Source organism: Tachyglossus aculeatus, chromosome 21, assembly GCF_015852505.1.
Source record: "Tachyglossus aculeatus isolate mTacAcu1 chromosome 21, mTacAcu1.pri, whole genome shotgun sequence".
Lineage (NCBI taxonomy): Eukaryota > Metazoa > Chordata > Mammalia > Monotremata > Tachyglossidae > Tachyglossus > Tachyglossus aculeatus.
The window spans coordinates 9,812,287-9,828,918 of NC_052086.1; the positions used below are offsets into that span (position 1 = coordinate 9,812,287).

Here is a 16,632-nt window from a genome sequence, read left to right on the forward strand (position 1 = left end):
CTCTCTGGCGTCTACCCCAGTGCTTCTGGCAAGGAAGCGTTTAACCGATACCAGGCTGGACGGAGAGTAAGACAGGTCTTGGGCAGCCCTGAGCGGTCCGGAGAAAACGCGGCAGGGCCGACGGCCCAACGACTTCCACTCGGGGGCCAATAGGCCACAAACCGAGACGACGGATGGATGTCGGAGGACATCTGTTCCTCTCGTGGACACGGACGGCTGGGGTGGACAGGGTGGCAAGGCGGCGACAGAGCCCAGCCCCACTCCTCTCCCGGCCCCCCGCATCGTGGCCGCCGGGGTTTCCGGTCAGACCAAGCTTTCCGGGAGTGAAACGCGTCCTCCAGGGCCGGCTTCGGAGCGGCCCGGGCAAGTAGGTGAGCCCCGCGGCGGTGGATTGGGCTCTGGGTGGGGTGGACGTAGGACGGCTGGGGCGACTCTTCACCACGGCTAGACCTCGAGCCGGGGAGAGATCATTTCAAGGGACGACGTGAGCCGCCGGAGAGCTCTGGTGGGCTTCCTGGGGTTCTGTGTCCTCCCTGCCGCCCTAACCTCCCACCCCACCGCGGGCTGACCTGGAGGTCTGGGGTCAGCACGGACCCAGGCCGGGCGGAGCGTGGCCGACTGTCTCTCCCAAGTGCTTAGTACAGTGCTCCGCACCTAGTAAGCACCCCATAAACACCACTGCTGATGACGGCGACGATGATGATGACGATGATGATGGTTTCCCGTTGGGAAGAAGTTGGGTGGAAGCGAGGGGGGTGGTGGGAAGTGAGGAGGGTGGGGCTGCTCTCGGGGGCAGAAGAGGAAGACCCTTTCTTGGGACCATCTTCAGGGCAATCCGCCCGGGCACACTCGGCAACGAGCAAACCCACCCGGACCAGCGCCGGAAGAAAACGGACTCTCGACTGAGCGGTCGGGCCAGTCGCCCTCCTCTGCCAGCCCAGTTTTCCGCCCTCGTTTCCCATTGCTCCTCCTCTCCCGGCCCTGCCAACGGAAGAAGCCACCGAGGCTAAGTGTGAGTGTGTACGCATGCCTGCTTGACCACTTAAGTAAGGGAACTTATTTAAAGGGGCAGAGGAGTCTGCTTCCCCAGGGGATTGTTTTGGTCATTTAAAGAGTCCTCTCCAGGGTCCCTGCCTCTGTCTCATACAGACTGGAAGCTCCTTGCAGGCAGGGAATGGGTGTCGGGTTTCTATCGTCCTCTCCCAAGGGTGCAGCACGGAGCGGCCCACCAAGCGGGCACTCAGTAAATACCATTACTGCCACGACTACAAACCGCCACGATCATCATTCAATGGTTTATCCGTCGGTAGTATGTATCGGGCGCTTCCTGTGACCAGGGCACTGTACTGAGCGCTGGGGAGACCACATTACAACAGAGCCGATTGACACGATCCCCGCCCTCAAGGAGCTTGCCATCACGGAGCATGTAGGGAGGGCTTACAGGAGGCCAGGATCCAAGTATGGGAGTAAATTATCTCCTTCTCCTCTCTCCCTCTTCCTCCTCCTCCCTCACTTTCCAATTGTCTCACCCAGGCTAGCTTGTCCTCCTGAGTGTCCGGAGAAGAGGACCTAGCAACCACTGGAACGTCAGGCTGGAGGATGCCCTAAAGGGAGTGCCCTGACTTCTGACGAAATTGGGGTGAGGGAAGGGGCGTGGGGGAACCCTGGAGTGGGGGGAAAAGGGGCTCTGTTGGGTCTCCCCGTGACAGGACTTTGCCCCCGGGAAGCAGCCGAACGGTCACGGCCCGCCCACCAAAAAACAGGAGCAGGCACCGCTCTAAAGAGATGAGGGCTACCGTTTTGCCGCCCCCCAGCCCCTCCCCGCCGTCCATCCCACACCGCCAGGATGAACCTCCCACCCTGCTGCCGCCCCCCGCACCCCCCAAACCCAGAACCCCATGGAACACAGCGAGATGTTGGGTGGACAAGAGGAGCTGGAAAAGCACGTGGGCACGTGGCCTGGGCCTTACCAAAAAAATCATCCCGCACTAGGACAGCCGTCCCAATCCCGTGGGAGACGGGGGTGGGTGGGAGGGGAATCAAAACATGGGGAGGGGGGAGAGGGGAAAGAAAGAGGGGGAGACAGGAAGAGAAAACAAGCAGCCGTTAAACATCGGTTTGTAAACAGCAGAGCGAGCGCTGGCCAGGGGTGGGGAGGGGGCTGTCAAGAGGGGATGCGTGGGTTATTTCAGACTAGGAAAGCGGGGAGCAGCAGGGGAAGCCCGGCTGGCACGCGTTGCCAGAGCCGCTTCTCCTTGAATGGCAGGGAGTTACTTCTTGGAACGTTAAAGGACGAAAGAAAACAAAAACCAACTCAAAGTATGCGAGCTTGCACTGGCGGGGACAAGATAAAAGGAGCGCAAGGAGGAAAGCTAGCTGGGACCACAATGGGAGGTGGGCCTGGAACCACTCTGACCGAGCTGGGGGGACGACACCAAATCTCTTCAGCTAGAAGGTCTTGGGGTCAGGAAGCTTGTAAAGTCAGCTAGACGGTAAGCTCCTGGAGGCCCGGGATCGTGTCTCCTAACGTCAGTGCGCCGTCCAGTAGGCGGTAAGAAATACTGTTGATTGATTCCAGTGCGGGGTGGAGGGGCGGTAAGGACGGCAGGTGGTGGGGAAGGAGCAGAAATCGGGTGGGTGACAAGTTGCCAGCCATTCTGCTCGGCAGGGCGAGGCGGGAGAAACACACCCGACTGGGCCACCGAGTGACTGGTTGGTGGGGGTGTCGTGTGTGTGTATGTGTGTATGTGTTTGGAGGGGGGGTGGAACATGTCCACAGCAGGACAGGGGGCAGGCGGGGCGCAGCGTCTTGGGGGCCGCGTCGACAGGGCCGGGGGAGGCAGCGGAAAACAAAATAAAGAGGTTAATGATGAGGACGAACGGCTGACTGTACCGGAGGAGGACTGAGGGGGCCGAAAGCCGGGTGCCCGGGCCTCTTGGGGCGGGGTGGGGGCCACCCGTCAAATTGAGGAGGAGAAGGAGGAAGGGCGGCGCCCCGAGGAGCCAGCTGCGGGGGCGGGCAGCACGTCTAAGTCTGTCTTTTAGCGTTTGAAGCTGAACGCTGTGGGGAGGGGGCGGAAGGGGGAGGAGGTCGGAAAGGGGACGGGGGAGAGGGACAACCCAACACAGATAAGGAAACTCAACGGGGGCGAGATACACACCTGAGAACTCCCCTACGGGCCGTGTCCAGCGAAGCACAGAGAGGCGGGGGAGGGAGGAGGGGTGGATGGGAATGGGGAGGGGGAAGAAGTGATAAAAGAAAAAAATAAGTCAATCAGTGACTGGAACCGACAGGACAGAGGGACAGAGGGTTTTGGCCGAAGAGAAATGAGCAGTGACGTGGCCACATCAATGCTGAGCGGCGCAGAGGGATCCGGGTTTGGGGCCCGCTGCGTTTTCGGAGGGGACGGGGAACGGGCCTCCACCTTTGGCCTAGCGGAGAGAGCCCGGGCCTACGGGTCGGAGGGCCCGAGTTCTAATCCCGGCTCCGCCCCTCGCCTGCTGTGTGACCTTGGGGAAATCGCTTCACTTCTCTGGGCCTCAGCTGTCTCCTTTGTACGATGGAGATGAACTCTTGTTCCCTTTTAGCTAACACTGTGAGCCCCACGAGGGACAGGGGCTGGGTTCAACCCGATGATTTCGTATCTACCCCAGAGCTTAGTAGTGTTGGGCAGAGAGTCGGCACTTAACAAATACCATCGCTATTAGTATTATTACTTTCCCAAGTGCTCAGTACAGTGTTCTGCACCCAACTGATGTTCGGTAAACCAGATTCCCATTTTGCAGGTACAGGAGGTTCCCACCAGGGCGGATATAGGGAGGGAAGACCACCTGGGTCGCTCCAAATTCACCCCCTCCCCAGATCCTAAGATGCCTGGGAAATCCCGTTTTCAGAGAAAAGAAGCAGGGTGCTTCTGAGGAGTGCTCTTTTTATCCTACCCTCAGAAACCGGGCCTCACCTCCCCGTGACTTCTCTCACCTTCGAACCAACATCAGAGAAGCGGCGTGGCCTAACGGAAAGAGCACGGACCTGGGTTCAAATTCACAGGACGTGGGTTCTAATCCCAGCTCTGCCACTTGTCTGCTCTGGGACCTTGGGCAGGTCACTTGACTTCTCTGTGCCTCAGTTACCTCCTCTGTAAAATGGGGATTGAGACCTTGAACCCTCCGTGGGATGGGGGCTGTGTCCAACCCCATTAGCGTGTATTAGCTTCTACAGTGCCTGGAACGTAGTAAGCACTTAACAAATACCCTAAAAAATTACAGACAAAAATACTTTGGTCTCCTGCTCCTTGTTTTTTTGGAAAATAAGATGCCTTCTCTCACGTTCATGCAGGCGCCATCCTAAGTTGCCAAGGCCTCCCAGCTCCAGAAAGCCACTCGTGAGGCGAAAATAAAAGATTAGCCGATGACTCATTAGAACAACAGCCTGAGTTTCTGAAGGAGACTTAACGAAGCACCCACCCTCTCAAATCAATCGGTGGTACCATTTAGCGAGCGCCAACTGTGCTAGACAGAATGCGTAACAGGCCCGCTTCCTGCCGTCGAGGACCGTGCGGTCTAATGTGGGGAGGTAATCGCTGAAATAAAATCCAGGCAGGAGGAAGTAGCGAAGGGAACAGAGCACGTCTGCCCCGGAATGCTCCCGGATCCCTCTTCGGTCCCAGAGAGGATGACTGGAAAACGGAAAAAGCAAGCTGACACCAGCGGGGAGATTGAAGAGACGGAGGGGGAAGGGGAAAAAAAAAGGCTTTGGGGCTAGAGTGGCGAAGACAGGGATTTTCCAGTTCTGCTGTTTGACAGTTGAGTTTTAGTCCCCTCCCTTCCACCTAAACATCTTTCTTTGGAGAACAAAGAAACAGAAAATCAGCACAAAAGATCCCTCCTCCCCGTGCAGGGGGAAGGGGGCGGCTTGCAGAGGGCGCTTGGATGGGTGGTCGGCTGCCGGTCCAGCGATGGTATCTAGTGAGCACTGACTGTGTGCGGAAGCCGGGAGGCTTTACGTTACCTGCGGCCCACGTCCGCTGCTACCAGAGAGTTGGTAGGGGAACCGGAGACCATTTTCCATCTTGGATTGACCCAGGTGGGTGGGATTCAAAGCCATCCAACCCCTTGACTCAGCGCAGAATAATAATGATCATAATTGTGGTATTTGTCAAGCGCCGACTATGTGTCCAGCCCTGTACTAAGCACCGGGGTAGATACAAGACCATCAGGCTCCACGTGGGGATCAAAATCGAAGTAGGAAGGAGAACAGGTACTGCACCTCCATCTGAACCTCAGATGAGGAAACTGAGGTCCAGAGAAATCAATCAATCAATCGTATTTATTGAGCGCTTACTGTGTGCAGAGCACTGTACTAAGCGCTTGGGAAGTACAAGTTGAGAAATGAAGGGACTTGCCCAGGGTCCCACAACGGACAAGGGGCAGAGCCAGGATGGGAACCCGGGTGCTCTGACTCGCAAGCTTAGGCTCTTCTCGCTAGGCCATGGCTGCTTTTCAAAGCAGGAGATAGGCAAGGCCAGTAGCGATAATGATAATAATAATAGTAATAATAGTAATAATAATAAAACGGCATTCGTTAAGTGCTTACTCTGTGCCAGGCACCGTAATAAGCACTGGGGTAGTCAGGTTGGACACATTCCCTGCCCCACATGGGGCTCAGCTTCAATCCTCATTTTACAAATGAGGCAACTGAGGCCCAGAGAAGTAAACTGACTTGCTCACGGGTCCCACGGCAGACAAGGGCCGGATTTGGGATTAGAACCCGGGTCCTTCTGACTCCCAAGCCCATGCTCCATCCACTAGGCCTTGCTGCTTCTCAGCAGACGCGAAGAAGCTTTAGACTTGGAGTTTCTTGAGGGCAGGGAACACGTCTACTCATTCCACTGCACCCTTCCAGGTGCTTAGTACAGTGCGCTGCTCAGAGCAGGTGCTCAGTAAGTACTACTGATTGGCCGAGGAGCATTTTTCTAAGAACCAGGACAAAATGCTCCTGTTTTTTGAATGTCATTTGTTAAGCGCTTACTTTGTGCCAGACACTCCACTGAGCGCTGGGGCAGATGCACAATCACCAGGTTGGATACACGTCCCACACAGGGCTAATGGTCTTAGTCCCCATTTTACAGACGAGGCAACCGAGGCACAGAGAAGTTAGGCAGCTTGCCCGAGGTCCCACGGCAGACAAGTAGCGGGGTTGGGATGAGAACCCAGGTGCTCCTGACACTCAGGCCCGAGCTTATTCTTCTCATCATGTGTGCCCACTTCACGGAGGGGAGGGGGCAGGAGAAACCGTTGTTTCCACAGTTTGGTGAGCCGGACTCCCACGCTCACCACCCTCAGGTCTTTCAATCAAGTATCCATCAAGCGCTTCCTGCGTGCGGAGCACTGGACCACCGTACTAAGCGCCCGGGAGAGTCCGATCCATCGGAAATGGTGGACACGTTCCCTGACCGTAAGGAGCTTACGGCCTAGACGGGGAGCATATACCTAAACCGAGCTCTCAGAACGGTAAGCATTTCCATGATGTTCAGGTTTGTTTGCCACATGCAAGTATAACAGGTGAGCTGCCTGTCAACGGCTGCAGAGATATAAAATGGAAGCTCTCGGGCCTGGCTGCTCTTGGACGCCTCACCTCCCCCAAAATCCCCACTCTTTTTTCACCCTCGGGCCAGAGGTCAGCACTTCTGCTCCTCAGCAGATAAAAAAAATCTCTTTTTCGGCCCCGAGGTTGTGAGGGGTAGATTTTAAATCGAAATTTCCCCAAATCCCCAGGGGACGAGGACTTTGGTTGGTGGCCCTCTCCCAAAAGCACCGCGGTGCGATAAATGATAGAACAAAGGTTTCAGTCGCCGCTTCCCCACCCCAGCCAAGGACGGCTTCTGGCCCGGGGAAGGCCAAGAGGGCTTCCCGTTGGAAAGTCCTGGCCTCGACACGTCAGAAACAGCCTCGTTACCTAGTAGGTCTGCACCTTCGTCCACGTCCCCGATGACTTCGGATCCCGCGGTGGACAGCTCGTGGTACAGGGAGTCGGTGTTGATGCCGAACGCCTTGTTCACAATTCCCTGGGTTGGGCTGTGGGAGAGGCCGTGGTTGGGAGCGGAAATGGGGGGACAAGAGAAGATGACGAAAGATGATGCTCTTTCATCCTGATGTGTCCGAACTGAGCCCGGCTTAAAATACCGGCCTTTCCACTGCTTCCATTATCTAGACATCGTTTCTGGCCACCTGTCTGTCTTCCCTCTAGACTGTGAGCTCACTGTGGGTAGGGAACCTATCTGTGCGTTGTTCTATTGTCCAAAGAGCTTCATACAGTGCTCTGCACAGAGTAGCCGCTCAAAAAATACAACTGCCTGCCTTCCCCTCCTCGAGGGCACTTCTGGTATACTCTCCCAAGGCTTGGTCCGGAGCTTTGAACGACATAGTAAGCGCTCGACAGTTACCGTTATTATTACAGTGCTCAGTCGGCCCTCGATCGGTACCGTCGATCGTTGGGGACAAGGCATGGAGGCTGGGGGAGTTTCTCAACAATTTCACCGAGGGTGACAGACTGAACGTGGGCAGGGTGACTGTTAGACTTCCAGTCTGGCCCTCTCCCTCCTCTCCGCTGGCCGCCAAATGGGCATCTGGCCAGTGTCCAACCCGCTCCCTGATCCAACACTAACCCCCGACCTCCAACCCGACGCACACTCTGGCACGAAGCCGACACCCTGTCTGTCCGGCCCCCGGGCTTCCCCACGGGAGATGGAGACCCCCACCACGCGGGCCCGGGGTCGAGGGAGGCCCGTACCTATTTCCCGTGCGTTCCAGCCGGGGCTCCTGGCTCATGTCCAGCTCTGGCGTTGAATCTATGATGTCTTGGACGTCGGACCACTCGTCGCTGCTTCCCATACCTCAAGGAGACACGGGAAAATAACCCTAATTCTTCTAGCTCGCTGTGGGCAGGGAGTGTGTCTGTTCTACTAGACTCTCCCCAGCGCTCAGTCCACGGCTCTGCACATGGTAAGCGCTTAATAAATAAATACCAGTGACTGATTGGCTATCGAGGAGACTGGTCGAGTGCCCTTCCCTATCCAGAAGCGGGTAGCACCTCACAGCATACCTCTAGGGACCCTTTCGGGATAATAATGATGGCATTCGTTAAGCGCTTGTTAAGCCCGGGACTGGGAATCGGAGGACCCGGGTTCCACTCCCGACTCTGCCACCTGTCTGCTGTGTGGCCTCGGGCAAGCTGCTTGCCTTCGCCGGCCCTACGTTTTCTCCTCTGCAAAATGGGGATTTGATACCTGTTCTCTCTCTCACTTAAACTGTGAACCCCGTGCGGGGCTGTGTCTGACCTGATTAGCGTGTTCTTACTCCGGTGATTAGCGCAGCACTTGACACATAGTAGGTGCTTAACAGATACCATGATAATAACAGCGATGAAAATAACAACAATAACAATGATAACACTGATAAGAACAAGAATAATAAAGGCAACGGGCGGGCCCACCAGAACAGCAGAGGGGAAGAAGCCACCCTCCGGTTCCGCCCGGGATCCCGCTGGGCCGACGCAGGCCTACCGATGCTGACGTTCCTCATCTCCTGGGTGACCTGCACTTCCATGTTGCGGCTGTTACGCTTCTCGCGCGTCCGCTTGCTGTTCTTCCCTCCGACGCCGAAGTCGCCCAGGGGCTGCAGGCTCTCGTTCAGGGGGGGTGACGGCGGCAGAGGGCACCGAGGACGTCGGCGTGTTGGACTTGGTGCCCGTGGTGCTGGGCGTGGCGGGGGCCGAGGACTGGCCGGACTCGGACATCTCGTCCTGAGGGCACTAGGGCACAGACGGGGAACGGGGGGGAGGGGGGCCGAAGATGGAAGGCACCCCCGGGGAACCTGGGGTCAGTCGGCGGGGAAACGCCTCGTGCCCAGGCAGGCTACTCCTGCTGCCCGCCCAGGGCCCCTAAGCTATGTTGCGCTCCCTGAGGGCAGGGGAATGTCTACTAATGTGTAGTACAGTGCTCTGCACACAGTAGACAGGAAGCGCCTTGAGGGCAGGGAGCGTAACTGCTAACTCTAATGCACTAGTCCAAATGTTTACGCCAGTGCTCTGCACATGGTACACCTGCCAGCTTCTCAAGTACAAAGACTGTGTCTGCTAACTCCATTGTTCTAATAAAACTAATAACAGTTTTTGTTAAGTGCTTACTATACGCCAGGCACTCTACTAAGCGCTGGGGTGGATACGAGTAAATCGGACTGGACAGCGTCCCCGTCCCAAGTGGGACTCGCGGTCTCTAATCCCCACTTTCCGGATGAGGGACCCGAGGCCCGGAGAAGTGAAGTGACCTGACCGAGGTCACACAGCAGACGAGCGGCGGACCCGGGATTAGAACCCATGACCTAACTCCCAGGCCCGTGCTCTATCAACTCCATGTGCTTCTGCCCAAGCGCTTGTTCATTCACTCAGTATAGGGCGCTTATTGAGTGCAATGTACTAAGCGATTGGGAAGGTACAATACAACAATAAACAGTGACATTCCCTGCCCACGACAAGACTACGGTTTTTTTTCCCCCGAGCACTCGGTACAGTGCTCTAAACACAGTAGACCACACGTTCTTTGAGGGCAGGAATCTTGCCCACAGTTGGCCACGTGGTTAGTCCGGTATTCCCTACCCAGTGGGCATTCCCTAAATACTGCTTATTGACTGACGGATTAATTCAAGGGCCTTTCTGGAGTGACACGCGGGGCGGGGCCTAGTGGGGATGGGGAGGGCCTGGGGAGCAGGAGAGTCAGGTTCTAATGCCAGCTCAGCCCCCTGTGTGACCTCGGGCAAGTCACTGGACTGCTCTGGGCCTCAGTTTCTCCCTCTGTTCAATGGGGATGAGATCCCTGCTCTCCCACCCTTTTAGGCTAGGGTGAGAAGCAGGATGGCCTAGTGGAAAAAGCTCAGGCCTGGGGGTCAGGAGGTCGTGGGTTCCAATCCCAGCTCTGCCACTTGTCGGCTGTGTGACCTTGAGCAAGTCGCTTCACTTCCCCGGGCCTCAGTTCCCTCATCTGGAAAATGGGGATTGAGACTGTGAGCCCCGTGTGGGACGGGGCCTGCGATCAACCCGATTCGTTCGTACCCACCCCAGAGTTTAGTACGGTGCCTGGCACCTAGTGAGCGCTTAATATCCTAATCCGTATTTTCATCGGATTCTTCCGAGTGCTTGATCCCTGTGAGCTCGTTGTGGGCAGGAATTTCTCTGTTGTTATGTCATAATAATAATAATGACGATGGCATTTATTAAGCGCTTACTCACTGCTCTAAGCGCTGGGGTGGTTACAATGTGATCAGGTGGTCCCACAGGGGGCTCACAGTTTTACAGATGAGGAAACTGGGGACCAGAGAAGTTAAGTGACTTGCCCAAAGTCACACAGCTGACAATTGGCAGAGTCGGCATTTGAACCCATGAACTCTGACTCCAAAGCCCGTCATACTCTCCCAAGTGCTTAGTCCAGTGCTTTGCACACAGCAAGAGCTCGATAAATACAACTGAATGAATGAATGAATAGCGAGCCACTAATAAATACCACGGCTATTGTGGGTAATTATAAAGCTTTGGAAGAAACCTCAATCAGGGCTTCCTCGGCGAGAGGTCTTCCGACCCCCGTATTCTTTGGGGGGGCGGAGGCCGAGGAAGGAATGTGGCCTGACAATCCCCTGCGCCCCGCCGGGGCCTCCCGGGGGCCTGGCGCAGAGCTGGGGCGGGCGAGGCTCCGGAAATCGCCCTGGCCCGCCCGGCCAGCCAGCCCACGCCACGACTTGGGGTGATGACCGCGACCCAGGGTGAAGAATGGTGCCCCTCCCGCCGACGGATCCCCAGACCCCCTACGACGCTGACGGCCGCCTGGGATGACCACGACTCCGCGGTGAAGAATGGCAGCGCCACCCTTTGCAGCTTGGAGGTGGGCGGGGAGAAAGGGGGGTCCCGGGGTTGGTGGGGAAAAAGAGGGTCTGGGTGGAGCCTTTTTGGGAATCTCTCCTCCTCCTGGACGGACGGACTGTTCTGGGGACCAGGAGCGGGAGCGACAGGTCGGTGGGAAGACTGGGGCGGAGCAGCCCCGCCCGCTCAGACTGCCGCTGGCCTGGCGTCGTGGCACTTGGGTGCCCGACTCCCCTCTCTGTACGGAGCTTTCCGCCCGTCTCCCCCGTTGAGAGCGTAAGCTCCCCGCGGGCAGCCAACGGGGTCACCTTCTCGGTTTGGGTCTTGTCCCCGGGAGGGAGCTCGATAAATACTACTATCGCTAGGTGCGGGCCTCTTCTCCGCTCTATCCCATGCCCGTCCGGGGAACCCGGTGGCTTCAAAACGGACGCCCTCTGGCATCAGCCGGGGAGGTCCTACCGGAGGAGACGGAGGGTTGCCAGAGAAACTACGGCACCCGACGCCCGGAGCCTGCCTTGCCCTCTACGGACCAGAAAACCCTACTCTCACCACTACTACTGCAAGCATCACTTGGGGCACCTAAGACGACTGGTCACTCTTTCCCCCAGCGCCCCTGGAAGGGCAACCCACCCCCCTGGGCTTCCCATCCCCTTCGACAGAAAGTAACTACCTGCTCACCCTCCCGGGAAGCGAAACCAGCTGGGCTCCTGGCCTCCGGCCCCTATACTGCACTCTAATTTTCTTCTAATCCGTCGGGAAGAACTTGCGAGGAAAAGGTTTTTCCCAAGCGTCCCTCGGTTGTACTTTCCCAAGCCCTCGGGCAGTGCGCTGCGCCGGGTGGGCGCTCGATAAATACCATTATGACTATGACTGTTACTAGAGAAGCAGCGTGGCTCAGTGGAAAGAGCCCGGGCTTTGGAGTCAGAGGTCGTGGGGTCAAATCCCGGCTCCGTCACTTGTCAGCTGTGTGACTTCGGGGGCACGGAAAAGTTAAGCGACTTGCCCGGTTCCCTCATCTGTAAAATGGGGATTGAGACTGTGAGGCCCCCGTGGGACCACCTGATCACCTTGTAACCTCCCCGGTGCTTAGAACAGTGCTTTGCACATAGTAAGCGTTTAATAAATGTCATCATTATTACTACTGCTACAATGGCTACTACTAGAACGCTTCCTCCTCTGGGAAGGCTGAGATAAAGAAGGGAGGGGGACTCGAGTGATAGGCGGCCGGGAGAGCTCTGAAGGCAGGTTTGGTTCTTCTCCCCAACCCAGAATGGAGCGGGCGTGAAGGCCAAACCTGGGAGCTCCAGGCTGGAGCTTCCCTCTAGACGGGGCACCAGGGCTGTTTCGCTGGTGGGCAGGGGCAAGGAGGGCGGCAGAGGGGGCGAGGAGGGATCAGTCTCCCCTCCTGGGATCTCATTTTTCCCGTGCTGCTGCCGAGCCGGACAAAAGTCATCTTTGGGGCACAGGGCAAGGCAGAGGCAGCTGTGGCTCCATTTGTGCTGCTATCTGTCCCCCCCTCATCTACACAGTCAGCTCGTTGTGGGAGGGGAATGTGTCTGTTTATTGTACTGTACTTTCCCAAGCCCTTAGTACAGTGCTCTGCACATGGTAAGCCCCCAATACAAGTGACTGATTGAATGTATTTCCCTGATTTCTACGTGGGCCCTCAGCGCTGGCTCCGACCCTCAGTTTCTGGGGACTCGGTCTCAGAGGCCTGGCTTTGGGGGAGATGCCTAGGGGTCGGCCCCTCGTTTCCTGAAGACGGTCCGGGAGGGACCGTTCTGGGACCCCGGACTCTGCGGTTCCCAGTCAGTCAACGGTATTTATCGAGCGCTTACTGTGTGCAGAGCACTGTACTACCAACTTGTACTTCCCAAGCGCTTAGTACAATGCTCTGCACACAGTAAGCGCTCAATAAATATGATTGAATGAATGAATGAATACTAAGCCCTTGGCAGAATACGTCATCACAATAAACGGACACATTCCCTAACCACAACGAGCTTACGGTCTAGAGGGGGAGACAGATGTTAATACAAATGAATTATTTCTATTAACTTATTTATCCCTCATGCTATACTCTGAGAAAGCCCCACGGCAGGGTGCTCTTTGCTCATCTTTCCCTGCCCCGTTCACAGAAGGCCAAGGGAAGTCGCCAGTGGCCAGAGGAGTTACGTCCACCTCGACCTCGATGGCTACAGCCCAACCTTGCCACGGCTGCTGGCCGTGGAGGGACTGGAAGTACTTCTCTCTCCCCACCCTCTCCAGCTATCCTGGCTCCAGTTGCTAGCGTGGGGTGACGGGGGAGAGGGCGGCAGAGGAGGCGGGAGAACGGGGGCCTCTGTACAGGTTGGCCGCAAGCGAGAGTCGCATCACGCTGGGCTCCTTCTGCCGATTTACGCCCCCCCTCCACAATTCATTTATTTCCATTAATGGCCGTCTCCCCCTCTAGACGATAAGTTCGTTGTGGGCAGGGAATGTGGCTGTTATACTGGGATACTGCCCTCTCCCAGATGCTCAGTACAGTGCTCTGCACACAGTAAGCACCCAATAAATACGACCAATCGCCCTCGGGGGCTGTTTTCCAAAAGTCGCCAACTTTCTCTCTGGCCTCCCTGGGGGCTTCTCGACAGCTTCGCTACCCTGTTGGGCACCTGCGGGCTCTTTCCTTCCACGCTCTCTCCGGCCCGGCTTCCTCCCGGACTCCCTAGTAGCCGCCGAAGCCGCCGCTCACCCACCGGCCCCTGTCCTCGGCCACCACTTACCGGACGGCAAACCTCTCAACCTGCTAAACACCAATGTGGGGCAATGACCTCCAAAATGCACTGCCAAACTCTGAGCAGTCACTTCTCACCATGAGTAGGCACAACTGTTTGGTTAAAACACTGAAAATACACTACATGAAAAAAAAAAAAACACAAACAAAAAAAAATTAAGGAATTTAAAAAAAACACATATACACACACTTTAAAACCTAAGGCATGAAATTCAATGAACCGAAAAGAACTTGAACGGAATACTCGGAGGAAACCAGAAATAAATGGCCACTCACGGATGAAATAAAAAAAAGGCCAAAGAGGCTTCAGATGAGAAATGCAAGTCACGGGACAGTGCCAAAGAAAGTTGGAAGGAGAGAGAAACAGGGAGGGTTGAAGGTAGAGGAATCAGTGCAGACTCTTCATGGCCAGACTGTCAAGCTCATCTACCCCGCCAAAGCCGTCTGACGTTCTCCCGGCTCACCCCTCACCCCCAAACCCAACGGCCCCTCAGATGGGGCCGCGTTAAAAGGTCCAGGTGAAGAATGAAAGGCCCTGCTCGACTTTCCGCACCTTGAGGGTGGGGATGAGGCCGACTTACTCGATTGCCCTCTCCCAAGTGCTCAGCGCAGTGCTCTGCGCAGAGCAGGCGCCCAACAAATACTATGGATTAAGAGCATCAGATAAGCGGAGGCCAAGTCCCAGCCAGGAGGAGGACCAGGGTCTCGGGAAAAGTCAGCCGGTCCACGCCTCCCTCTCTGACTTGGTGTGGCAGGGGTGGCACAGGGCAACGCCCTTCACACGCGGGTGGCCGAACTCCGGCCAGGCGTAGGGAGAGGGGGAGCCTGAGGCAAGCCCGCCAGAGTACGAAGCGGGAGCGGAAGATGGCGAGATCGCCTCCCTCTCTCCCAGAGAGCTGGCAGAAAGCTGCTTCAGCCGAGCAGGAAGAGGACAGACACGGAGTGGTCAGCGCAGGGGCAGCAGCAGAGAGGAGGCCTAAACCCTCACCACCTGAAAGTCGGTCTCCGACGTCACCCGCCCCAGATCCCCCTTCGCGGCAGGTTTCTCCGGACCTTTCCGACCCGCCCCCGGCCCCGAATCCCGCCTGCACGTAAAGTTCCCTTCTCAATTTGCTGCCGGGTGGGTGGCGCTTCCCGCTCTGGCCTTGGTTTTCCCCACCCCGCTCTCACTGCTTCCCGCCTGTCCGCTCCCCGTTAGACAGTCCGCTCCTTGAGGGCGGGGGACGAGGGTCTCGGTCGGTGCGGAGCACCACCGATGGGCCGTGAGACCGTCGGCTCCTCGTGGGCTGGGAGCCCCCCGCCCCCCCAGTCTCGCTACGGCCGCGGCCCGCCCGAGGACTCGGTACGGTGCCTCGCGCTAGGGAGCTACTGCTAACCTACTGACCGATCGGACTTTTTAGGAACAGTCAGACTAGGTGTGAAGGGGCAGCCTGCTGAGGGGGTGACACCGTTTCCAATCTGGGGGGCACTGGCTCTGAGGGAGGGTCACAGGACTCCTTCGGTGGTGGACGGGGCCCTTCCCGGAAGCCCCTCTACTGGAAGGATGCTCAAATGGAGATGTGGATCTGAGGGTGGCGGCCAATCGCTTCTCTTGTCTCAGAACCAACGCAAACCGGAGCCTCTGGCCTGGTTCCTCCCCACCCCTGCCCGGGTTGTCACGGAGACCCCGGGTCGGCCCCAGGGGAGGGGAGAAGCTGCAAAGGATGATGGACCCGGGCCGCCGGGCTCCATCGTCACGAACACGGGGACGCCACAGACAAATGACGGGGGGAAGGGAGGGAGCGAGGGGAGACCCTCGGGTCCGCGACACGACTAGTAAACCTTGTAGCTGGAGTTGGACTGCAGCTGGCCGAGGTCACTCAGGTGCCAGTGGTCCACAGTGGGGATGACCTTGCCCCCTATCTGTCCACGTACCATTCCGTCGGCAAGGGGGAACACGTTGAGAGAGGTGGGGCGCTCCTTCCTGGTGGACAGAGGGGAAGAGGAGGACACAGAGAAGGGGCGGGGAGAGGGGCTGGTTAGAGCCGGGTGCAGGTTAACACGGAAAAGTAACCCTGGTCATTTTTTTTTTTCTCCTGACACCGTAATGGGCTCAGATGAAATGGAATTCTTCCTCCTATTGGGGAGAGAAGTTCCGCCTCACCCCAAGAAGCGAGGGGCCGGAAAAGTGCGATGCCAAACCCCCACCTGAAGCATTTCACCCACCTTCCTAAGCCTCTCTCGGACTGCCGCGTGGACTAATGGAAAGAACCCGGGCTGGGGGGTCGGAGGACCTGGGTTCTAATCCTGGCTCTGTCACCTGCCGGCTGTGTGACTGATCTCTTCTCTGGGCCTCGGTCTCCTCATCTGTAAAATGGGGATTCAATTCTCCTGCCCTCCCTTCTGCTCCGACTGCGAGCCCCATGTGGGGCAGGGACTAGGTCCGACCTATCTTGTATTTACCCCAGTGCTTGGTGCAGTGCTTGGCCCGCAGACGGCACTTAACAAATGCCACACTTATTATTACTATTATCATTACCATTAGTAATAACAGTACGAGAAGCAGCCTGGCCTGGGGTCAGAGGACCTGGGTTCTGATCCCAGCTCCGGGACTTGCTTGCTGTGTGACCTGGGGCCGGCCATACTGGGGAGAAGTGGGGATTCCACAACTGTTCTTAATCAATCAATCATATGCAATCAATCAATCCTATTCATTGAGCGCTTCCTATGTGCAGAGCACTGTACAAAGGCGCTTGGGAGAGTACAATGGAACAGAGTTGATAGACACGTTCCCTTCCTCCTGCTTATACTGTGAGCCCCATGTGGGACAGGGACCATGTCCAATCTACTGTAGCTACCCCGGTGCTTAGAATAGTGCTTGCCACACACTAAGCGCTTAACAAAAATAATAGTAAGAATAGTGTATCTCATCTAACACCCACACACTTGTGAACTCACCCCTCTCGCAGCG

At 56.8% G+C, this 16,632-nt stretch overlaps 1 protein-coding gene across 1 annotated transcript in view; it reads right to left on the reverse strand.

Moving 5' to 3' along the window:
- MAPK8IP3 (mitogen-activated protein kinase 8 interacting protein 3) overlaps positions 1 to 16,632 on the reverse strand; it is a 64,827-nt gene that overhangs the window by 29,192 nt on the left and 19,003 nt on the right. Inside the window, 7 exon segments of the mRNA XM_038762400.1 lie at positions 1,971 to 1,988; positions 3,162 to 3,173; positions 6,956 to 7,074; positions 7,790 to 7,892; positions 8,562 to 8,694; positions 8,696 to 8,809; positions 15,504 to 15,645. Coding sequence (XP_038618328.1) covers positions 1,971 to 1,988; positions 3,162 to 3,173; positions 6,956 to 7,074; positions 7,790 to 7,892; positions 8,562 to 8,694; positions 8,696 to 8,809; positions 15,504 to 15,645 — 641 coding nt within the window.